We start from the raw sequence: 18,655 nt of genomic DNA, 5'->3' as shown, positions 1-18,655 counted from the left end.
TCGAATTCTCACATTTTTTAAGGTTAATATGTCAATTAGTTTCAGTAAAGGAATATGCAGAACTGATGGTAAATTAATGAGTTTCGCTTAAAAATTATAAAATAGAACAAAAACATTAGATTCTTTGTATAATCGGGCAACATCAACCTGGAAGGATTAAGGTAAGTCAGCTGAGGTCACTGTGACCACAGGTTGTCTAATCCGGTAAAAAATTTTGAGCAGATGTTTGATGTGAGGTCACGTTGAGATGACCTGTCTACGTACAGTATATAACCTTGTTCCTCTCTATAGTATGTCAGTATCCCTGAAGACAGCGTCATTCCACAAGATCCACCTGAAGCCGAGGAGTTGCTCATGTACTTCGATTGTACTTATGTTAGTGGCTCCTTTCGACCGATTCAGCAGCCAGTTGCCATGAACCAGTGATGTCCTGATGCCTCTGAGAATGCGTCGTATTCCACCTATGTTTGCCCCTCACCTATGGAAGGTGCATGACGCCACCATGAACAACAATGCTCGTACCAACAACATCTGCGAAGGGTGGAATAATAAATTCTTCAACCTCGTTGGTCACTACCATCCTTCAGTCTGGCGTGTCATTGAATGGTTTCAACTTGAAGAAGCGACGGTGAGCACCATTATCCAGCAGGATGGTGTTGGCAACCCCCCTCGAAAAAGAGTTCGTCGACGCTATGTGCAGCTACAAGAACGCATTCGCAACTTGTGTGCTGGTCGACGGGAGGACCACAAGACTGTGGCAGAGTTTCTTCGTGGCGTCGGCTGGAATATTCGTCTTAATCATCAGCATTAAAAACACTGAATATACATGTAATGCCATGATATTCTGTAAGCTGTTTTCAATCTGTACATGTCATGTACTGTCAATAAATGACTGACTTAAATATTTTTGTTTGATTACCTTACTGTGCTTAACATATTGAACAAAACGTGATTTGTTTTCACATACATGTAATGCCATCATATATAAATAGTGTTGTCAATGTATTGCCAGTTAATAACTGAATTAAAATATTTTCAGTTTTATTGCTTTAATTGTTTATGGTACTTCAATAAACTGTGACTGACTTGAATATTTTTTTTGATTACCTGACTTTCTTTCTAAACCAAAATTGTGACTTTTTTTCTTGTGCCTTTATTACCGGCCACCATAAATTAATTGTGACTTTTTTTCTGTGACTTTTTTTTCCTGTGACTTTATTACCGGCCACCAAAAATGCATATAGACAATCTTGTGTAGAATTTTATTTCCAACGTTTTTTAACAAACTTTTTTCGTCCGATGCACCGTTTTCAAAACAATAGGAAAAATTTAGTAAAATGGCCCCCCTCAAGGGGGTTTGGGCCCCCCAAAAGGAGGGGTTGTTGCAGTCGGACGGATAGGAACTCTTTTGATCTTTATTTGCATAGCCTTCAGGGGTATGTGTGCAAAATTTAATATCCTTGTGAATTTTTTTCCGCTAAAAATGTTAATTTAACTGGATGTAATGAGTGTTTATCAGACCACAGCTTACAGCCCAGAGAAATACAACACGTATAACAGTAAGTAGATGCCCACGTGGTAACCCACATAGATTGACACACCCTACAGTGACAGTAAGACCTGACTAAGGTGAGGTCACGGACAAGGTACCTGAGTTAACCCGGCGTTATGACATTGTTACTCAAGAAACTACACCTGGACAAGGTGTCCAGATCCTGACCCAAGAGAGGTCAGTCTCATTGACCCAGAGTTCTCACAGCTACGCGATTAGCTTAACCCGGCGACATGGCCATCTTACTCAAGAAGCTGCCCTCCAGCCAGTACAGCTGTCACCCGACCGGGCACACCCTGATTTGTGACGACATCTTCCGGCTCGTGACCGCCAATATAAGGGCCCTGCAGCTTCTTCTCAGGGACAGTAGCATTCGGATTATTATTGTAATAGAGAAGGAACATAAGAACATAAGAATGGAGGAAATTGCAGCGGGCCTATTGACCCATACTGGGCAGTCCCGTTTATACCCAACCCCTATTGCTCATATAAGCATCCAACCTATGTTTGAAGCTATCCAGCGTATTCGAGTTAATGATGATATTTGGTATCTTGTTCCATTCATCCCCTACTCTGTTTCCAAACCAGTGTTTACCTATTTCACGCCTAAATCTAAATTTGTCTAATTTAAAACCATTGTTACGAGTTCGCTCCTGGTTGGATAGTTTGAGTACCTTCGTAATGTCCCCTTTGTTTAACCCTGACTTCCATTTATACACCTCTATCATGTCGCCTCTCACTCTACGTCTCTCGAGGGAGTGCAAATTAAGATGCTTTAACCTGTCTCTGTATTCAAGGTTCCTAATGCCCGGGAATAGTCTTGTCATTCTCCTCTGGATTCTTTCCAATGATTCTATATCCATTCTGTAATACGGTGACCAGAACTGAACTGCGTAATCCAGGTGAGGTCTCACAAGCACTAGATATAATTTTAAGATGACCTAGCTAGTCTTGTAACTAACACTCCTTTGTATGAACCCAAGTACTTTATTAGCCTTGTTATGAGCAAAAACACATTGTTTACTTGGCTTAAGGTTCCTACTTATCATTACTCCTAAATCTCTCGCAGTCGGATTCCACAATGGCATCGTTGTTCATCTGGTAACTGGTTTCCCTGTGTACATCTCCTATACCGAGTACTTTACATTTGTCCACATTGAATTTCATCTGCCATTTTTCCGACCATTCGAAAAATTTGTTTAGATCGTCCTGTAGTTTTGCAGAGTCCTCGTCAGATTTAATTACACGTCCTATTTTAGTGTCATCAGCAAATTTACTTATGTTGCTGTCTATGCCGATATCTATGTCGTTTATGTATATAATAAATAATAATGGTCCAAGTACTGAGCCTTGGGGAACTCCACTAGTGACGTTGCTCCAATGCGATTTAGTGCCGTTTATGCTCACTCGCTGTTTCCTGTCCCGTAACCACGCCCTAATCCATTTCAGGATATTACCTTTGATGCCATGCGCTTCTACCTTTCTAATTAGTGTTTCGTGGGGGACTCTGTCGAAGGCTTTGCTAAAGTCGAGATATACCACATCATAATTGTGCCCCTCGTCCACCGATTCGAAAACTGATGAAAAGAATGTTAATAGATTAGTTAGACATGAACGCCCGCTTGTGAAGCCATGTTGGGAATCATTGATCAACTTGTGCTTCTCCAGGTGGTTTCGAATAGAGTTTGAAATAATTGATTCCAGTAATTTGCCTACTATTGATGTTAGACTGATTGGGTGGTAGTTAGAGGATAGTGATCTATCCCCCTTCTTGAAAATCGGTATTACATTCGCTATCCTCCAGGATTCTGGTACTACACCTGTTTTTAATGACATGTTAAACAACTTTGCTAAGGGCAAACTAAGCTCATCCTTACATTCCTTTAATACTCTGGCAAATATCTCATCGGGACCAGGTGACTTATTAGGCTTCAGTTTGTCTATTTGCTTATTAACATCGTTACTAGTCACTGCTATCTCGCTTATTTTGTTTTCTTCACTATCTCTGAATAGAGTCGGTGCCTCGGGTATCATGTTCAAATTTTCGGTGGTGAAAACTGTTGAAAAATATTTATTCAGATTATTGCTCATTTCTACGTCGTTATCAGTTAGCTCGCCGGTATCTGAACGTATTGGTCCAATCTTATCTCGTGTTTTAGTTTGATACATTTGGTAGAATCCTTTGGGGTTTGTTTTTGCCTCCCCTGCTATCTTCAGTTCATAGTTCCTCTTGGCTTTTCTTATCTCGGTCTTGACCCTACCTGCCAATACCTTATAATAGTCCCGGAGGTAAGTTTCGCCACGATTTATCTTTCTACCTATAGCCTTCCTTTGGCCAATAATGTTCTTTAAATAATTATTTATCCATTTAGGGTCATTGTTGTCTGATCTGAGTTTTTTGTATGGTATGTTCTGCCTTTGTGCATTAAGTAACTCATTATTTAAATTGTCGTGGAACTCGGCAATCTCAGATCTCGTTATCAGGTAGGTGTCATCTGTCAGGTTCACACCCCGTCTCTCAGCTGCCTCTTTAAACTATCAAAGTTTGCCCTTCTGAAATCTGGGACTTTAATGGAATTCCCTTTACGTCTGACCTGAAAATCTAACTGGACAGCTCCTCCCCAGCACTGCGTCTCCAGCTAGCAAAGTCTCCCACAGGAGACATAGTCCACCACTCCCTTCAACAACACCCGCTGGGCCTCCTTTAGGTCACACGTGAGTCATTGTCAGAGCGATCCATAGGGTGAGTTACTGTCGGTGGGAAGTGTATCCATTTCATGTTTGTTTCCGAGAGTCATTGTCTAGTAACGTATATATAATGATCTATTAATGTGTACATGCCATTCAGTTAATTAATAAATAGTTGTATTGAAAGTGGTGTTTAGAAAGATTGCCCCTAAGAATGTATTAACAGTTGAATAAACAACCGACCACGCTACTAAACTTCCTCACTTTATATTCCTATAACTAATAACTTACTATTATTTCTACCATTACATTGACTACTCGACGTTTTATACATGTCTTCCTTCCCTCAACGTTTTCATACACGCTTTTCTGTCCTCAATGTTTCATACACGCTTTCCTGGCCTCAACGTTTACATGCACGCCTCCCTGCCCTCAACGCTTCACAAAATGCCTTCCTTCCCTCAACGTTTTTTACACGCCTTCTTGCCCTCGACGTTTTATACACACCTCGCTGCCCTCAACGTTTCCATATCACATTCCCACAATCAGCACTTCCTTACCAACCTTCTGCCATCCACGTTTTACAGCACTTTCCTGCCTCTAACACGTCCTAATCTCCCTCCACTCCCCTTTCCTCCCCTCCCTTCCCCTCCCCTCCCCACTCTCTCCTCCCCTCCTTCTCTCCCCTCGCCATGCAGCAATCAAAAGAACATTGTGAAAATCCGGTTTATCCCTCATCCCTTGCCTAATCCATTTGTGTACCTCTGACTTTACCGTATGTATGTATGTATGTATGTATGTATGTATGTATGTATGTATGTATGTATGTATGTATGTATGTATGTATGTATGTATGTATGTATGTATGTATGTATGTATGTATGTATGTATGTATGTATGTATGTATGTATGTATGTATGTATGTATGTATGTATGTATGTATGTATGTATGTATGTATGTATGTATGTATGTATGTATGTATGTATGTATGTATGTATGTATGTATGTATGTATGTATGTATGTATGTATGTATGTATGTATGTAATCTTACCATAAACAGTGTATGACATGAATTTATATTACGTTTTTTATCTGATATATTATAATACACTATATTACGTGTTATACAGAGATATATATATATATATATATATATATATATATATATATATATATATATATATATATATATATATATATATATATATATATAAAGGTTTCTATATATCGGGCAGGTTTTTTCTCTGTCCTCCTTGGCGTCCAGACAGTTATAAACTAACTTGTCAAACTTGAACAATATGAAGTTCCTGTCGAGACACTTTTCAAGTTTGTCCTTCTTTTACGGATCTTAAAATTAAACTTGTTTCTTCCCGCTATCCTCCACCCTCTCTCTCTTCTCTCCCCGCCCTCCCAATGTCCCCCTTTCTCTCCTCCACCATTTCTCTCTTTCCTCCATATCTCACCCTTCTCTTCTACCTTTTCACTCTCTCCTCCTCCATTCTCCCTCTCTCTTCCTCCACCCTCCCTCCCTTCTTCCCCACTTTCACTTTCCCATCCTGCTTCCCTCCTCCCCCACGCTTCCTTCCAAACCCTCCCTACCTCCTCCTCCACTATCCCTTCCCCACCCTGCCTCCCTCCTCCTCCACTCTCTCTTCCCCATCCTGCCCTTTTCCTTTTGTCTTCCAGGTCCCCCTCAACCCTCCTACTCATCCCTTTTTCAACCTCTTCCTACTCCTCCCCCTTTCACTATCCTTCCGTCTTTCCTCCTCCTTCTCCCTCCTCAACTCGCCCAGTTACCTTTCCATCCTCCCATACTATCCCTCCACATCCGCCTTGCTAAAGGTTACCTAAGCTAATAGTGTGTTAGGGTTGTATCATGAGTCAGTTATTGTCTGTTGGCACAGGCACTAGACAGTCTACACTATCCCATATATGAATGTTTTGATGGCCATATTTCATATTCCGCCGACCCTACTGGCGGATGCTAGTAAAGGGAGGTTGTCTATTGCCTGACCGTATAGATCGGGGGTGGTAATGACCTTTTGAGATTTGGTAACTTTTTGAGTACCATGTATGGCTCTGGTTCTGGTGAAGGGGTATCTTTCACCTGTGACGAATCTCAGGGCTTCATTTTGAACCACCTGTAATTTTAATAATTGGGTGGTGCTCATAGTATGAAGAGGTACTGCTGGGGATGTTAATATTGGTATGATAAGTGATGTAACCAGGCGGAGTTTTATTTTCTTAGGAAGCACGTTAAAGCGATATAATTTTTTCAGCTTTCTTTTTGCCTTTTCCTTCCTGGTGTGGACATGATAGGAGTAACCTGTCGTGGATACATTCATACCCAGAAGGGTGCCTCTGCTTTTGTATTCTATCTGGGCATTATTGGTTACTAATGGATGAATTTTCCTTCTGCATAAGGGTATCACTTTCAGGAGACTGGCTTGGATTTTCCTTTTTTTTTTCGTACTTATATACCTTTTTTATTTCCCGTCTAGTGTTGTCGATCTGTAATGCTCGAGATTTTCCTCGATTTGTTGTTATTTGAGTGATGTCATCTGTGTAGATCATATATAGGGTGGGAGAGAGGACGCTGCCCTGATGGACTCCTCTTATGAGTGGGAAGGTCTCTCCTGTGTGTTGTTCCACCGTCAAGAGTGCCATGCCAAACTTTGTCAAATGCCTTCGCTACATCCCGGAAAGTTAGTTTACATTGGCTACCACTCACAGCGGCTCTGGCTATGTTCTCACATGCCAGGGCTATCGCTGTTGAGATGGACTTCCGTTTCCTGAACCCAAATTGCCTGCAATCGATTCTGTTGGTCCTTCCCAGGTGATTTCTCAGACGGTTATTGATGATTTTGTCCAGTATTTTTCCAGGTAGTGGGACTGCGTTTATTTTTTTCCTTGTTTTGGTGTTAGTGCAATAATGACCTCTTTGAATTTAGTTGGGAAGTAACCCGAGGCCAGGCAGGCGTTCATCATGATTCTCAATCTCTTCATAACCGGGTTGTTCATGTAGCCAGGGGCTTTATTTTTGGTATTAGATGGCTGTATTGAGTTCTTCCGAGGTGATTGGTTAGGGCAATGGGTTGTCCTCTCTCAGGTCCTCCCATACTATTTCAGGAGAAGGCTGAGTGCGGTGTGTCTGGCCCCGGAGTTCATCAAGGACGAGCTCCTCGTGGGTACCATCAAATCCCCTATTCTCTTCACTTGTGATTCGGAAAATGTTCCGCCATATGTCCCTGAATATGGGTTCTATGTCTTGATCGTAATATATTTTACTTCCTGCGTGGTCAGTTATATATGGTGACTCGTTACGGCTGCAACCTTTCAGTCTCTTAACTCGACGCCAGAACTCTCCTGGGTCGTTGTATGTTTGTGAGAGTTGTTCAACGATTTCGGCCCATTTAAGGTTGCTTTGTTCCAGAGATCTTGTTTTTATTTTTTCCCGTATTCTTCTGTATGTATTGTAGCTTACGATGTTCCAACCAGGGGTCTGGGCTCTCTGTTGTAGTAGTTGGAATTGGTTGGTGAGGGCTATGAGTTCTGGAGTCTGTCGTGGGTGTGGTAGTGTTCTGTTGCGTTCGAGAGGGGTGACCTGGTAGGCTGTTCCTTGGTTTCACACCATGTGTTGATTTCTTCGTCTATTTTGTTCACCGGCTGGTTGTCTATAGTCCGCAGAATTGTCATGTCCTTGACCTAAAGTTTGGCTGTAGCTTTTTCGTTGAGTAGCTCCCAGTTGGTCTGCTTGGTTTTGCGGAGATGGTCATGATCATAGGTAGGTTGTTGCTTGAAGTTGCAGGGCCTTGTTCAAAGAGGTAGTTGTGGAAGCATCTGCCGTTTGTTATTGTTATGTCTGGGGTAGTAGCTGAGTTATTGCTGTAGAACGTGGGAATGTCTGGGCCTGTTAGCTGGATTTTTTTGTCTGTTTTGAAGCCAGCGAGGCCTCTTCCAACATTGCTGGTTGTCTTCTTACCATCTAGTAGAGGATGTCTGGCATTCAATTCCCCGATGATGTAGGTTGAGTGGTGGTATGATAGATGTCTGTAGAAATCACCGTAAGGCAGGCAGTCCCTGCGTGGTGGGAGGTAGGTTGTGGCCATTATGATTGGTCCTGTGGTCAGGTTGATTTGAACAGCGAGAATTTCAGAGGTGAAGTAGTCTATGATTCGGTGGTGGACATCTCTTTTTATGGCGATGGCCACCCCATCATTCGGCTCCTCTGATAGATTGGATTTATGGATCTTGGAACCAAATATTTTCAATTCCTCAGATGTCTTTTGGCGGTGTGAGTTTATTAGTATAATATCTGGGTTGTAATAACAATTTGTTTTATTTTACCCTTTTACCTTTTAATTCTTATTTTTATTTATTTATGTACTTTTATTCTTTCTTTATTCTCTAATTCTCTTTCCTTATTCTTAATTTTACTCTCCTCTTTGTACTCGTGAGATGGGTGAAAGTTAAGGGTAGAGTGGAGAGAGGGGGGAGAGTGACTTGCTTATGGTTGATGGGGGGGTGGGGGTTTGCCTTCTTTTTTTTCTTTTCTTTTTTACGGAAATTAGCCCACCCGGGCACAGGTAACTTTTAATGACCCACATCAAGACCTGGGGGGGCGGGCGAAAATATAATAAAATTTTAATAATGATAATAAGTCACAATTATAATAAAAGAATATATTAATAATACTAATAAAAATTAAAAACAATAATGATAAAAATAATAGAGCCATAAATAAATAAACAAAATCAAGAGTGAGAAATAATATATGTTCACTTGCAACAAAAAGTATCGGTGCATACTGTAGTGCGAACAATTTGAGACCAGTGACGATAGGTATTGGGAAAGGCGAGTTGTTCCAGCCGTATGTTGGCAGCCCTGGTCAAGTGAAACAAACCGTTATAAATAAGGTCGAGAAGTGATAAATAGACAGTATGAAATATGAGGAGCTCACTGTTAACAAAATGATTTGTGATACTTGTGAATATTGCCACATTAATTTATACTACCAAATAAACCACTCAACCTGGTCGTCCTGAAGGGTAGTGCAACGTGGACGGCCGCTCCGAGACCTGTCGTCTGTAGCACCAGTTTCGAGGTATCGCCGAATCCATCGTGCAGCGGTGTTCCTGTGGACACCAACCCGCTGGCTAATATCTGTGACGCCGAACCCTTCGTTATGAAGGGCAATAATAGCTCCTCATGTTCCCTCTGAGGTTTCCATGTCGTCTGGCATGTGTAGATCTCTACTGCTTCATATTGCCTCTGATTTATACCCACGTTCACCGAGACTGAACCCTCGCTCATCATTCAGTCGACACAAAGCAACAATCCGAAAAGAGGAAACAAACACACTGATTGTCAGCCATATGGCAACACTAGTGGAGGGGGGGGGGGTTGTGAGGATACACTTACCAACCTTCCCGACATATCACACTGTATACGTATCGTTTCGGAAGTCGTCGATCTCACCCTGGTGTTGTCAAAGTAAGATAAACAATTGAGACCCTGCAATTGTGTGTAAATGAGGCAGAAAGTCAGATCAACATCCTGGGACTTGGTCACAATTTTCGTGATGACATATTTCAGCAGGGTCTACTATTAGACAATACATTATGCTTCCAATATCTTCCTGGGCGGTAGTACGTCCCTGTTTGATAGCTGCCTACTACCTACTACCCGTGGTTTCTCCCTCACACACTGAGGGTAGGTAGAGAGGAGAAACTGATGAAAGGAGGGAAAGCTAGACGAGGATAATTAGGGAATAGGGGTAACCTGCAAGAGTTACTGTATGTTAATACTAATGGGCTCACTGTATCACTGCATAACACCAAAGAGATGTATGACAATGTTATACTCAACACTAAAGGGGGGGGGGTTATAACATTTCCTAACGGTTCTTTGTTTATTGAACACCTTCCATTGAGATTGACAATTATACTTCAAAACAATGAACTTATCTCCCTAGCTAGTTAACCAGGGGTCACATGAATCACAATACATTTCGTGAAACGGATAAAACCTGATGGGTACTCACACACACACATATATATATATATATATATATATATATATATATATATATATATATATATATATATATATATATATATATATCCTGCCATGTGGGAACTTGACACACACACACGTCTATACGTCATTATGCCAAAACGTCTATACTTCACTGTGCCAAAACAGACGCCACATGGTCATGACGTCACGTCTCCCCGGGTCTCCTTATTTTTTCAGGCCTAAGGCATTCACACTCACAGGTCCCTGCGATTGGCTCACGCTTGGCGGGAAATACTCACTCTTGCCATTGTTACATGGTCAACTTGATTGTACTGGTTGGACAAGCTGAGTTTATTAGTTCTCCAGTGGAGGACGATATGTTGCAGTATTTTCACTGCCTTACGTAGCGTGTTCATTGTTTCTTGTTCTTGGTTTTAGTAATTTGTTCTGTGCGTCCATTCTTCTTTGTGTTGATCTTCCTTTTGGTTGTCTTTTGGATGTATTTTGTGAAATCGGTCCGTTTTTCTTTAATGGCCTTGAGAATAGCCACCTCGGAAGTGGAGTGGTCGTACTTCCATTTCATCAATTACTCCTTTTGGGTCTTCATCACGTGTACAGTCCTCGTTGATGTGGCCTGGTACATATATGCATAGATTCAGGTTTTTACCTGATAGATCGCTTGGAGTCTGGAAGACAGGCATTGTCCCTGGTGTGGGTACCTGTGTATCCACACCGGAGACTACTGTTGCCTCCTCTGAAATTGCTGTAGTCAGGATTTGTGAGTCTAGGTCAGATTGCTCAGTGCAGTTGACTGATGCTCCTGACGGTGCAGGCCGGGGAGGCTGGTCAGTGTATCTGCTTCTTTTTTTTTTTAACGGGGATTAGCCCACCTGGGCACAGGTCACTGACCCACATCAGGGCCTGGGGGCAAAAATATGATAATAATAATAATAAGAATAATAAGAATAATAATTACCAATAATTAATAAATTTAAATAAACACTAAAAAAAATGAAAAAATAATATAATAATAATAATGCTAATAATAATAATAATAATAATAATAATAATAATGATCATAATAAATAAATACAAAAACGAAAAAATAAATCAAGAGTGAGAAACGATGTACAGTCTTGTTCCAATTGAATTTATTGGAGCGGTATGCTATAGGTGAATGCGAGGAGACCCTTTAGTTTTTATTTTCACAAATTTATTGACAAAGCTTGGAGTACAGTTTCCCTGTTTTGAGTAATTCAGTCAGGTCTAGACACTGAGGGTGGTATCACATCTCACTGCCACGCAGGACACAGGTTCATACACAAAGAAATACATCATATTCATTAATAGTATATATATATATATATATATATATATATATATATATATATATATATATATATATATATATATATATATATTGTTACGATTGGGGATTTAGAATATAGTTAAAAGTCTACCCAGATCCCAACAGGCAACAACAAAAAAAACAAAGACAATCGGACTATAAAAGGGTAGACAAAGGATGCGAGTTTTTGTTGTGTATAATAAAGTACCATAAATTCCTTAACAAAATATTCAGCTTTCTATTATTTACCCTTAACCATACTTAACCTAAACATTAACAGTATATACATATTAATACAACATACAATAATTTGAAACAAGGTGGAGGCGGGAGGTAACATAAGATTACAAATACTTAAGTGCGGAGCTGAGATGGCTGACGAGCAAGGCTGAGTATTGTAGAAGACTGTAGGTAGTCACTGTGCTGTAGGTGATCCTGTGGTCACTTCCCAGAGTGAACTGAACTCTCATCGAACTGGAGCTGACGAAGAAGACTTTGAGGAGGTGACGCAACAACCAGGATATGGAGAAGGGAAACCCTGGAGTGGTAACTAAGACGAGTCATACTCGTGTTTCGTCCCTAGATGGCGTTGCTCGTGGTGCTGGGTAGGTAGATCAAGACAATAGATGGCGTGGTTCGTAGTGCTGGGTAGGTAGATCATGACAATTGGTGGCGGGGTTCGTATATATATATATATATATATATATATATATATATATATATATATATATATATATATATATATATATATATATATATATATCAGATTCATGTGGGTGATGTCACTGTTCACTGCCATACAGGACAGAGGTTCGTACACAAAGAAATACATCATATTCATTGACAGTATATATAGGTCAGATTCATGTGAGTGATGTCACTGTTCACTGCCATGCAGGACAGAGGTTCATACACATAGAAATGCATCATATTCATTAGCAGTATATATAGGTCAGAGTCATGTGGGTGATGTCACTATTCACTGCCATGCAAGACAGTGGTTCATATACATGGGATGTCATATTCTAATTGAAGACTAATCAAGGTGGGCTAGCAAATTTGGGATAAACAGCAAGAATGTCCCCAAGCACCCCCGATTCAATATAGTGATTGCAAAGTTCATGATGCAATAAACCAGGTGGCCTGCAGTCTTTGACAGTGTCACATTCAATAATATAGTGTTCAAGTGTATGCTTTAAAGGTTTATCACAAAGTTTACATGCTGAGTTTTCCGGTATGGGTACAGCGTTACTAACTTGCCAGATGTGTCTGTATCCTAGCCTAATTCTGGCCACGACTACATCACATTGTCTGTTTCTGTCCTTATGCTGGCCATACCGGTACCTCTCGTCACAAAATTTATCATATTTACTAATGCTACAACTGTCAGGTCTCTCTGCATTTTTCACTTCTTCTAGATCAGAGTTCATGATTCTGACTTGAATGTTTTTAATTACAGCATTGGACAGGCCAAGGTCACGGTCAACATTTTCATTCTTACATGCCTCATTGGCCAGTCTATCAGCACGGTTATGATACCTGATTCCAACATGGGACGGAATCCACACAAAATCAATACGAAAGTTGTTCTCATTGGCAGTTATCACATTTCTTTTAATATCACATACAACTCTAGACATAGAATCTGACGGGCTGTTCATTGATTTCAAAGCATTTTGAGAGTCACAGAATATCACCCCACCTCCATTTTCTTTACGGTTGTCTGTGGCTAAGTAGATTCCAGTTAGTTCAGTTTGTGTTGTGCTGGCCCAGTTGTTCGGCCTTTGCTTGTTTGACACTATCATCTCCTTTTCTTTATATGTTACAATTGCACAGCCTGTTCTACCAGTGTTTGTCTGCACAGAACCATTAGTAAAAGCATAACATTCACTTGATTTAATACTCTCTATGTGTCTGTTAATAGTTTCTAGTGTGACACATCTCACCACATAAGTGTTTAACATTTGCTTATTACCAACAGGAGTGTAATTAACAGGAACTGATATATCCAGCCAAAGAGGAATGGCATTAATGGGTTCGTCTGGGGTGATTGGGACATTCAGTTTCAAGAGATCTGCAACACTTTTATGAAGCCACGCCCCAAAGAGAGTCTTTTGTGGAAGGTTAGCGAGATAGTCGGGATTACTTAGATAGAACATCAACTCAGTTTGAGCTGTAATTTGGGGACCATTGTTCTTCAACAGAGAGTGAGATAAACATTGTGAGAGAGAGAGAGAGAGAGAGAGAGAGAGAGAGAGAGAGAGAGAGAGATAATGCGAATGAAAAAAAGAAAAACAATATTGAAGGGGAGATTTAGAGAGAGAGGGAGAATTAGAGATAGAGAGATAAAGAAATTGTAATATAAAACGTACACACGTAAATCAATGTAAATAATATTCACCTCTGAGTGCCGGGTTTCGAATACGGACCACCGTCAGTAGTAATCAGGGAGAAAGAGAGATGGGTACCAACTTTAACATCAGACTACGTGTTGTAAATCTTGAACAGAAGAGAAAAACGACAACTATCTTCAAAACCAAATCCTCCTTTACTAAACCTCCAAAATAAACCTCTCTTCCGTTGAACCACCTTTAATACTACCAAAACATGCCGCCTTCAGTAAACCACCATAAATCCGCCAAAATAAACCTAACTCCGCTAAACCACATTTAATATCCCTAAAATGCAGCTAAACCCTCGCCTAACACCTGGCACCTAGGAGACAGTAATCCTGGCAGCCTCCCACTGACCTTTTAAATTCATCCATGTAGCATTCACCGGGATTTTACGGTTTTTAACAGTTTTAACCGACACTCGCGACTCAAATTAAAATGTTGTGAAACGTTATTTTACTTATGGGGAATGTTTCCAACGTCATGACTTATACAATTAACGGTTTTAAGCGACAATGGGAGCTCAGATTCAAATATTTCAAAAGATCATCACTTAGGTTTTATATTGGACTTAATGATATGTTGATCATTTGCCTTCATTAACATAATCACATTAACATAATAACAGCTCAAACCGCATTTGTAAATATTGGTCATCAATCATTCCACCACCACCACCACCACCAACACCACCACCACCACCCACACCACCACCATCATCACCACCACCACTTCCACCACCATCATCACCATCACCATTACCACCACCATCATCGTCACCACTACCACCATCACCATTACCACCACCATCACCATTACCATCACCATTATCACCATCACTACCACCACTACTGCTACTACCCCCTCTACTACCACTTTATTTATATTTTTTAAATTTGGCCTCCAGCCTCCCCCAATAGCCACACCTTTGTCGCCATTTTATTACCTTAATATTAAATATCCTAATACGTACATAAGTAGCTATCCTAGCTGTGTTGAGTTTGTTGAGCCGCAGATCTATGAGGCATTCAGTGACTGTAGCCTCATAGTCAAATCTGCAGCTGTTGTCGGCTTTGGGGCTGAAGCTCTCGTTCCCCTGAGGCAGAGCAAAGCTGACCAAAGGAGAGAGAAGGACAGTCGACATCTCATCCAGGCTGTAACATAACTTTTGGGCTGCTGCTTCTGTTCGGAGATCACCTCCGCGAGTCTGGCGTAGAAACATCTTGCACTTAGTCCCATCCCACCAGAGGTTGTGAACACTAGAGGAGTGAAGCTGCCTTGATCAACGTTCTGAATTCTCTCCCCGTATGCCCTTATCTTTTCGTTCTCGTTCCTACTGTGTGCAGCACCGAGAGCTAAGTTACGGTGACAAGCGGCCATGGGATAAAAAATCCTGATGTCGAAGAAGTCTCGCTGTCCCCTCGTCCAGAATCCTCGAGCACTGACGTCAACACGGGCTTCGTTAGATGTGTTTGAAGCCCTATGTTGGAAGATCTCACCGTTCAATGGAAGAAGGGTCGGTTCTACCATGACATCACGGCAGATTTCCTTCAACATATTTGCTGTGAGATCCCTTACTTCGTCTTGCCTCATGCAAATGAAGCCCCCTTTCTTGCACACCATGGCGTGATCGACGTCATAGGTAGAGCCACGCACGCATTGGGAGGGCAAACATTCTACTGGCCCACCGTACCTTAGAGCAATGGCATCTGTAAATTCTTGTTTATTGAGACTGAAACCATTTGCCCTTATCGGTAACGCAGTTAACCAGTTCGAGGCGCCCACCTCCTGCCCTGTAGCTACTTTTTTTTTCAAATTCTCTGGTACCTGCAGCAACAGTTGCTGCAACTTATCACTTTGGCAGTACTGTCGTTCTGTCGTAATGGACCTACGAATCTTGTTTACTTCACTGGTATCCACCTCCCCTGTTGCGTTCTGGGCTATTATGTGGTCCGTGAGGGCTGCCGTGAGCTTAACTGAATTTTGATGTTTGATGGCAGCAATCTCCTCTGGATTGGTTAGTCCCATTCCTCCCAGTCTTGATGGAAGTGCAAGGAGTGATCTTTCTGCTGGGTTTAAGAGGGGGTGTTTCACTAATTTGGGAATAAAATTGACACTGATAGCTTCTTCCAGAGGGTGGAGGAGGGGTCCCGATATCAGGGATAGTATGCATCAGGTAGTTCCAGCGATTCTTGACTCCATGGGTGAATGCCGCAAAAGCCGCATGTGGCTCTGTGTTAGCAATCTCAGACAGAGCTTGGATTTCCCTAACCCACTCATTCACCTTTCCCGCTACGTACTCGGTCTTGAAGTCCGTAGTGCCAATTACTGCACCTAGATGTCTTTGGCCATCCTTTGTTATTTTGACCTCACCTCCATTGCCCGTTCATAATGTTCTGGCTTCACAATGAGGAAGGACTTGCTGGCATTTGGGTGGTACCCAATTTGTGGACCTCTCGATGTTACCAAGTCCCACCACTTTTTGATGTCCTCCACTTTTACTGCTCTTGTAAGGTCATCAGCGTACACCACTTGTTTGACCTCAGTTGTTTCGAATTGTATTTCGTGTTGGAGCACTGATAGGCCAATTGCATACCTTGCCATTGCAACAGGGTCCCCCTGTGTTGTTCCCTCGGTTGACTGTAAGATGATATCACCTCTTAGAGCCTTGTTGTTTACTATATAGAGGTCTGATGGATTCCTATACGAGTTTTCAGCATACATTGCAAAGCTTAGACACTTGATCTTGATGTTGTGCAGTGCGGCCTTGCTGTTAAGTATGTTGAATGCGTTTGAAGCATCCACCAGAAGAACGGCCTCACAATCACGCTGCTACTACCACTACTACCACCACTACCATTACTACCACCACTACCACCACTACCACCACTACCATTACTACCACCACTACCCCCACTACCACTGCTACCACCACTACCACTACTACCACTACCCATACTACCACCACTACACTACCACACTGCCTGCTGCCGCCACTGCCACTACTGCCACTGCTACCACTACCACCACTACCTGCTTCCTGCCACTGCTACCCACCACTGCCAACGTCAGTGCCAGCATACTTACCGTACCACCAGCACCTGCCGTACCACCACCACCGCCACCAATAATACCACCACAACCATCACCGTCACGATACCGTTACCACCATCACCACCACCATCACCACCACCACCACCACCACCACCACCACCACCACCACTGCCACCATCACCATTATCACCACTGCTCATCATTACCATCACCATTATCACCATCACTAACACCACTACTACCACCTACCACCACCACTCCCACCACTTCTACCACGACCACCACCAACACCAATACCACCACCATCACTAGCACCACCACCACTACCACCATCACAACTACAACCACCACTACCATCACCACCACCGACACCATCTCCATCACCACCACCATCATCACTGACACAAATACCAACAACATCATCACCCCCGCCATCACCACTACCACCACCATCACCGTCCCCACTACCACCACCATCACCATTACCGTCACCACTACCACCACAACTACCACCATTACTACCACCACCTCCAATCACTATTGCTACCACTACCATTACTGCCCCCAGTACCATAACCACGACCACCACCGCTGCCACCACCACTGCCACCACCATTACAACTATAACCACCAGCATCATTACTGTTCTAGCCATAAAGCATATGGGACTAGACATATATTATATTGGGTAAGAGTAGCAAAACCCAATTGTTGTTTCTTCTTTTCTTGAAAAAATATTGTTTATATAATTCCTGAGTGTAAATCAACCGTAACTTCCACTATTTATGAGTGTGAAGGGAGAGGACGGCGGCTATGTAAATAGACCGTTTAATCACGTCCGTTCGATGTAAGATTATGAGTGTGACTGCAGTGGGTGCCGGCTTACCCGAGCTGACCCATGTGCTGACATACAGTCAAACGGGCCGCGCCCCAAGGAGGCTACCATTCACGTGATATGAACATGACAACTCATGGCAAGTGAAAAATTACAGGGGATGAATCAGTATATAAGTCAAATGTAATGAACCCATTTATATAATACTTCTATTGATGAGACAGGGGCCATTACATCACAGCCTCCCCCACCTCCACTACCATCATCACTACTACCATCCCTACCACCACCACCACCACCACTGACACAACCACCACCTCCACCAACAACAAAATCATCACCACCGCCATCACAATTACCACCATCATCACCATTACCACCACCACAACTACCACCACCACTACTACCACCACAACTACCACCACCACTACTACCACAATAGCCACCATCACTATCATCACATCTACCACCACCACCACCATTACAACCGCACTCACCTCCACTACTATCACCACTGCCACCACTGACACAACCACCAGAAACATCATCTCCACCGCCATCACCATTATCACCACCATTATCACCACCACTACCACCACTAATACCACCACTAATACCACCATTTCAGCCACCACAACTACCACCTCCACTACTTCCACCACCAATACTACCATTACCAACACCAGCACCACCATCACCACCACCACCACCACCACCACCACCATTGCCATTACCATCACCACCATAACCACCATCACGACCACC

General features: G+C 42.2%; 1 protein-coding gene across 1 annotated transcript; it reads left to right on the top strand.

Moving 5' to 3' along the window:
• Positions 1 to 433: 433 nt before the first annotated feature.
• Positions 434 to 811, top strand: LOC121870655. The gene has a single exon (XM_042372535.1). It carries the CDS (start codon positions 434 to 436, stop codon positions 809 to 811), a length of 378 nt encoding a protein of 125 aa, XP_042228469.1.
• Positions 812 to 18,655: the final 17,844 nt, after the last annotated feature.

Source organism: Homarus americanus, unplaced genomic scaffold (genome assembly GCF_018991925.1).
Source record: "Homarus americanus isolate GMGI-L3 unplaced genomic scaffold, GMGI_Hamer_2.0 scaffold32583, whole genome shotgun sequence".
Taxonomy (NCBI): Eukaryota; Metazoa; Arthropoda; class Malacostraca; order Decapoda; family Nephropidae; genus Homarus; species Homarus americanus.
Note: the sequence above shows the minus strand (reverse complement) of the source record. Positions and strands in the feature narration are given on the sequence as shown.